Source organism: Gastrolobium bilobum, unplaced genomic scaffold (genome assembly GCF_033153095.1).
Source record: "Gastrolobium bilobum isolate Gb01-03AN ecotype WA unplaced genomic scaffold, APGP_CSIRO_Gbil_v1 utg4445, whole genome shotgun sequence".
Classification (NCBI taxonomy): Eukaryota; Viridiplantae; Streptophyta; class Magnoliopsida; order Fabales; family Fabaceae; genus Gastrolobium; species Gastrolobium bilobum.
In genome coordinates, this window is record NW_026895940.1 from 96,287 (window position 1) to 103,527 (window position 7,241).

At 38.8% G+C, this 7,241-nt stretch overlaps 1 protein-coding gene across 1 annotated transcript; it reads right to left on the reverse strand.

Moving 5' to 3' along the window:
* Positions 1-4,213: 4,213 nt before the first annotated feature.
* LOC133296888 (uncharacterized) lies at positions 4,214-7,222 on the reverse strand. Its single transcript, XM_061495937.1, has 4 exons — positions 6,481-7,222; positions 5,954-6,385; positions 5,189-5,860; positions 4,214-5,101 (listed from the first exon to the last, which is right to left on the reverse strand). Exons 3-4 carry the CDS (start codon positions 5,202-5,204, stop codon positions 4,296-4,298), a joined length of 822 nt encoding a protein of 273 aa, XP_061351921.1. The 5' UTR covers positions 5,205-5,860; positions 5,954-6,385; positions 6,481-7,222; the 3' UTR covers positions 4,214-4,295.
* Between the last annotated feature and the right edge of the window lie 19 nt (positions 7,223-7,241).

The following is a 7,241-nucleotide window of genomic DNA, read 5'->3' on the forward strand; positions in this document are numbered from 1 at the left end:
GTTGCGGCAACGACGGTAGTGGTGGTGGTGACGACAGTGAATGTGACAATGGTGATGATAATGACATGGTGGTGGCGGAGGCGATAGTGTAGTAGTGGTGACAATAGTGACTGTGACAATGGTGACAGTGATGACATAGTGGCGGCGGCGATGGCGGTAGTAGTGGTGGTGGTGGTGATGGCAGTGGCTACGATGATGGTGGTAGCGATAGTGGTGGTGGTGGTAATGATGGTGGTGGTGGTGCGACGATGGTGGCGGTGGTCGTGTTGGGATGGTGGTGGCGGTGGTGATAATGGTAGCGGTGGAGAGTAATTGAGAGAGATAAATGTTTCTCATTTTGTGCCCGAGAACAAAAAACAGAAATTTTTTGATTCTTTATTCTGTTCCTCAGCACAAAAATTAAGCCAGTTCATCCCGGGAACAAAAAAATAAACCGATTTTATCAAATGAATTTTCTATCCATTTCTGCTCCCGGGAGCCAAAATTAAAAAAAATTGATTCTGGGAAAGTTGTCATGCACACCCTAAGTTTCTGAAGATGTAGCGTAAAAATCTGAGAGCGCATCTTGACTCAACATGTGGAAGATCTTAATCATCAAATAGCATTATTCTAGAGAGTATCATTCAAACAAGGTAAGAGGTTTAGAAGCTAAGGCTCCTTTGAGAGTATCATTCTAGAGAGCATCAATTAGGCTCTGTTTGGTTACTGTTTTTAAAAATAGTTTTTTAGTTTTCAGAACAAAAAAACAAAAAAAACTCGTTTGGTAAGCCTGTTTTGTAAAAAAAAAATTAAAAAACTGTAACTATTTTTTTGTTTTTAGAATCAAATTTAGAGAACATGTCTGAGTTGTTTTTGTTTTGGTTTTTAACTTTTAAAACAAAAAATATAGAAAACAACTGTTTTCATAATTATTCTACAAAACAGTTTTAAGAACAAAAAAACCAAAACACAATCAAACAGGCCCTAGTTTCTAAGTTCCTTGTACTTTTGTATTGGAGACTTGTTCTTTGAATATTTCTTTGAGTAGTTTTGTCAAATGAATAAAATTATTTGGGTATTTTAGAATATTATGAAGGATTTTATAAGAGTTATGTTGTAGGAAAAGTGATTGTGTAATGTTATAGAGATTTATTTTGCGTGTCTTATTTTTTTTTTTTTTTTGCTTTAAAAAGTGTAGGCCCCACAAAATATTATGTGGGTAGAAAAGTTTTTCTTGTCATGTTAAATGACAAACTAAAACCCCTATTATGAATCACCTTTGTCAGTTACATTAAGATGAAATTTTAACTTTTTCTAATTTTTTAATAATAAATAGGGAAAAGTTCACCAATGCCCTTGTGGTTTACTCTAGAATCACTTATGTTCCTGTGGTTTTTTCTTATCACATATGCCCCTGTGGTTTCTTAGTTTTTACAAAGCACAGGGGCATATGTGATCGAAAAAAAATCACAGGGGCACAAGTGATTCTGGAGTAAATCACAGGGGCATTGGTGAATTTTTTCCTAATAAATAATGTCTAATTTTATTTTAAAGTAAATACTCTTTTTGGTCCTCAGCAAATTTCACGTCATCCGTTTTAGTCCCTAGCAAATAAAAAATCCCATCGTGGTCCCTAAGAAATTCAAAATGGACCTATTTAGTTGAAATCGTGGTCCCTCACAAATTCAAAAAAGACCCATATTAGTCCCTAAAAGGACTAAAATAGGTCCACTTTGAATTTCTTAAGAACCACGATGGACCTTTTTATTTGCTAGGGATTAAAGCGAGCATCATGAAATTTGCTGAGGACCAAAAAAGATATTTACTCTTTATTTTATTTTTAGGCACAAGTGTCGAACTTTATGAAGCGGAGATTAGTGACGTTTTAAATCGTAGCCAACTGCCAAAAAAACCCTGGCTAATCAATGCAACCACGATTTCAACAACCGTGGCATAGCATTATTTTAGACACGTTTGTTTTATTACTCAACTATGGTACTTATTAGCGTCATACTGGTAATTGGTAAAATTAGTTTGGCCAGAACTTTTGTTTTATGTTTTTTTTTTTTTTTTTTTTTAAAGTATTGCCATGGTAGGCTGTGTCCTCCACAGCATTGAATAGATTTTACGATCCAGAAATGAGAGAAATAAATAGTAAAAGCAATAGAAATAGATAAAATGAAAGACTGGTCACCTCATTCTCACTCTAAGCAAACCCAAACATGTGGAAATACAAAAAGAAAGTGCTACTTCCCATATACAAAATTGTAATTTCTTAGTTACCGTGAATTTGGATGAAAAAGAATAAATCAATCCAAAATTAGCTTAATCAATGATTTCATTTATCTGAGATACAAATTGTTCTAAAACAACGTTAGCAATAGAAAAATGCATGCATCTGTACCTCGAACTTTCCAATAGGCTCCATATATTTATACACTCAGCATGTATGTGCTAACCATAAACAACACTAAAACGAGCAAATCCTTGCCAATTTTGCATTAATATAGTGAAAGTAAATACAAGATTCCTAATACATATTCTATTTCTAATGAGAGGCGTGCGTGACTTAAACACGATGCACGTCTTGTAAGAGCCACTACACATTTCCCACATACAGATCTCGTGGTTGTGCACAAATTAGTTCCGTCAATGCCCACTCAACATTCACAGCTGGCAACTTCGCACTCATCTCTTTCTATGCGCATCCTAGGCAAAAAAATTAAAATAATGTAATTAATTAAAATAATTACGCATTTAATGTTATTTTGTTAAAAATTACACATCTGTTGCACAATGAGACGCCTTCTTTGGGCGTCACATGTGACGCCCAAAGGGGCGTCTCATGTGCAACCTATATATACCTTACTTTTCTTTTTTCACTCCTTACCCATTTACCTCTCTAACCTCTCTTCAACCTCTCTCTAACCTCTCTTTAACCGCGATTCGTAGCGAAGCTCTGCCAACGTAGGTAAGGTCATAATACCTCATATGTATACATTTAAATTACAATGCTAGTTAGTAATACATGTTAGGATTGATTGTATATTAGAGACCTGGATCATTAGGATAGTCACTTAGAAATTTTGTGTCATGCTATGAATGTTGTAATGATATAGTAATATTATTATTACGTAGTTATTATTATTACCGATTTTTAATTATGTATTAGGGTTTAGCATATTAATTAGTGATTTACAAATAGTGTTAGAGACTTTGTAAATTTCGTATGTATGATGTTATTAATGCGGGAGTGCATAACTTTGTAGTTAGTTGAGGATAATGGCTGAGTCATCATCTTCTTCGGGATCTGATTCGGATGTAGAGCCCATCGATCACAGCATGTGGATCATACCTGGGCCGTACAGGTGGGAGGTCCTTCGTAAGAGGACGCATAAATGTCATATTTCACAGCGAGTGTGGAATACTGAGCATGTAAGAAAGATTAAGACTAGGCGTGGGAAGCCACAAGGGGCCCACCTACCGGTGCTATTCCTAGTTAGGTCCTAGTCAGGCGGCGTATACGGGTCACAGCCGATTTATCATCACGGATCGCAGTATGCGGCAGGTCCTAGTCAGGCGGCGTCTGAGCACCCTTACATGAGCGGGCAAGAGCCAGTTTTCCAGGCTAGTCCGATGGCTATGGCAGGAGCGGATCCGCCATCCTGATTTCCAGCCCTATTCACAGGGACTTGATGCCGATTACCCTTTTTGGTCTGTAGAGGACACGATGGAGTTGTATCGCTCTGTAGGCCTTGTTACAGAGAGCCATGACAATGGGGAGACTCTAGCCACAGATTCTCACAGTCAGGGACACACCCCTTTTGATGTGCCAGGCAGCAGTGCAGGACCATAAGATGATTTCATCCGTGCGGCGATGGATGACTTCCTCACTCCACGTCCACAGGAGCATCAGGGTGACCCAGTCTGGGACAGACGTATACTGCCAGATAGGGATGCACGACATAGGCCATGGCCACCATGGTCGTAGTTTCATTGCCATTTTGAGTATTCACTATGTTGTGAACTGTTTCATATTGTTATTATTTTATTCTTTTGTATTAGTTATGAGTGTAGCATGTTGTTATTTTGTGGACGCTACATTATTATATTATTTAGACTATTCACTATGCATTATTATTTATGTTTTGGTTGTCGTCCTTTGCGCATTTATATTACGGTAACTAACAGCATCAGTTAATTAATAATACAAGAATAAAAACATACATAAACGGAAAGTAAAAAGTCCAACATAACGAACATTACAATTCATGCAATAACATAACCAACAACAAAATAATGACATAATATGCAAATCAGTCGTTTCTCCCACGACTTGGACATCGCCGACGATTATGGCCGCGTTCCTTGCAAAGTCCACACCTGATACGGCTCTGGCTTGTCTCAACTTCATCCATCTCGTTGCGGATGCGAGTTGACTTTGGACGACCTTTTGCACGCAACATAGTAGAATCAGGAATAATCTTTGCACCACTAATTTCAGGTATTGCTTCCTCGTTTCCGATTGGCTCCCACGGAAAAGAATAAGCCTCGACCAAGTTAGTTATCAAGAAGACGTCGTCAACGTAAGTGAACACACTCTGCCTAACACTTAACGCAGCAGCAACGACGTGACTACACAGATACTTAAAGGCCTTAAACTTTCCACACTGACAGTATCTCTGTGGGAGGTTGACAGAATATGAACGCTCCCAACCTGCGTCAACCTCGAATACAGTATGTTCAACATTGTATGCACGAACGTGGTGGCCTGTTGCATCTACCTGGTTCTTCTTGACCAATTCAACAACATGTTTGGAGTGATGATGAGCTGATTGAAGTTGTGCAAGAGCATTTGTTCCTTTCTCAACAAAATATGCAACCAATCTACTATATATATGCTTAACCAATGCTGTTATAGGCATATTTCTGGCCCCCTTCAAAACCCTATTGACAGATTCAGCCAAATTTGTTGTCATATGACCGTACCTCCGTCCTTCAATATCGTAGGCACGCGACCACTTTTCCTTAGGAATCGCATCAATCCACTCAACAATTTGAGGACTACTTTCACGGAAACTCGCAAGATTCCTTTCAAAATCAACCATTGCTGGAGTATAACCTGCACAAATTGGACATGAATGAATTAAACATAAATTGACAGTTATAATGGAAAGAAATAATTACGCATTCAGTCAATATCGTATACCTAAATTCTTTAACATCCGCTTCAAATCTTCATTTCAAAACTTTTGATTGAAGTTGCTTGCAATATGACGATTACAGAATACGTGATACGCATTTGGCGGCTGCCAAGTAGGGTTATTTTCCACAGCAGATATTATGCTTCGATGTCGATCGGATATCAAACATATGTTTGACATCGTAGTCACATGAACACGAATATTAACGAGAAAATAATCCCATGCTTCCAAGGTTTCGCCTTCTACGATGGCAAATGCGATCGGTAAACATTCATTATTACCATCTTGGGCTGTGGCCACCAACAATTTCCCTTTGTACTTTCCATATAAATGTGTTCCATCAATTTGTATGACGGGTTTGGCAAATTTGAACGCCTCACAACACTGTCTAAACGTCCAAAAAATGCGATGAAAAACCCTTTTTCCAGAAACTAAGCTCTCCTCGGCATAAAGATCATTAGTTTGTATATGATAAAATGAACCTGGAGAAAAGCGAAGCATGTATTTGCACCACCTTGGTAAAAAAGCATACGATTCCTCCCAATCACCGTACAGAATTGCCATCGCTTTCTGCTTCGCATACCACGCCTTTCTGTAGGAAACTTGAAAGCCATATTTAGCAGTTATCCTTTCTTGCACCAAAGAGATTGACACAGATGGTTCAGACTTTATCATCCCTGCATTGAAGAGGATATCAGTGCCTCGATAACATCAAACAAATTTAATTACACATTCGTGTTCATTCACACTTCCAAAATACAAAAAGGTACCTATCACGAGATCTGCAATAACGTCCACATCGAGCATGACCCTGGGAAATGTGCTCATTCACACATTCGTGTTTTCCACCCCATCTCGTTATTTTCCAATTTTCACGAAACACCGGTTTGGTCGCCCTTACGCGCCACAGACAACCTTGATCGTACGCACAACATTTCATGGACAACTTTGCAGGCGTGCTCTCAATTACAATGGCTTCTTGATGCTCCCTAATAAGGTTGTGCTTAAGTGCCATTTGGACATCTTTTTTTGTCGCAAATTCTTGATCGACAAATAACGTGTCACCCAATTGCCACGGACCTTGTATTGAAGCCGATCCAGACACCGAACCATCAGTACATGATTCTTGTTCGCTCTGATAACTCCAATCAATGTAACAATAATGCGGAATTCCTTCCCAAAAAGGAATAAATCTGTGTCACCTGCAATTGCAGAGTATAATTTTGTAATACGAACTTACTAATTCAGGTATTAAATCAGTAATTTATTCACGCAGTATACAAATGGGAACAATTACCTTCTTGTGGAATACCAAACGGAGCAGACGCAACGTCATTCAACTGCGGCATTTGCGCGACGACTGGTTGATGGAATATTGGGATTTCAGACGCACCCATCTCACGAGATTCATCTCCTTCTGAAGCACTAGCATCCTCCGCCAGAAGATGTTCTTCCATTGCCATATTTTCATCGTCGTCATTGTCATCTTCGTCGTGCATTTCTCAAGTCGGATCATTTTCATCTCCCTCAGAAAAGTTACCAACTGGAGACGCATGAGCGGCAGGAGAAGCTGGAAGACGGGGAGAATTTAAATAAACTGACCTCACCGGTATGGGAGCATTCTCCGTTGCGACGATGTCGACATACAACTCTAGAAAATCTGTCCTTGACTGGTTGCAAAATTCTTCCATTGTCATCTCCAAGTCTTCATCGTCAAGCACTTTCAAACTAATGTATTTATCACCTTGCCACACCGTTGTCGTGATCTCAGTGATACATTGGTTGTCTTGAAGACTTAACTTCTGCCGAATTCTCTGATGCAGTTCGCCAATGGTTGTGTTGCATTGGATACGTGTCGGCCTTTTTTCACCTTCGAATATGACACCTCGTCGACCTTCTACCTTCCTACCATTGTAATATAACACAACACGAACATAATCAGGATTTGAGCTCATTTTTAAATAGAATTAGAACTAAAATTCAAATACTAAATTAAAGATAAAGGAATATTGGTGGAGAAGAGAGATATGAAGAGTGAGAGAAGAGGTGTGAATTGAA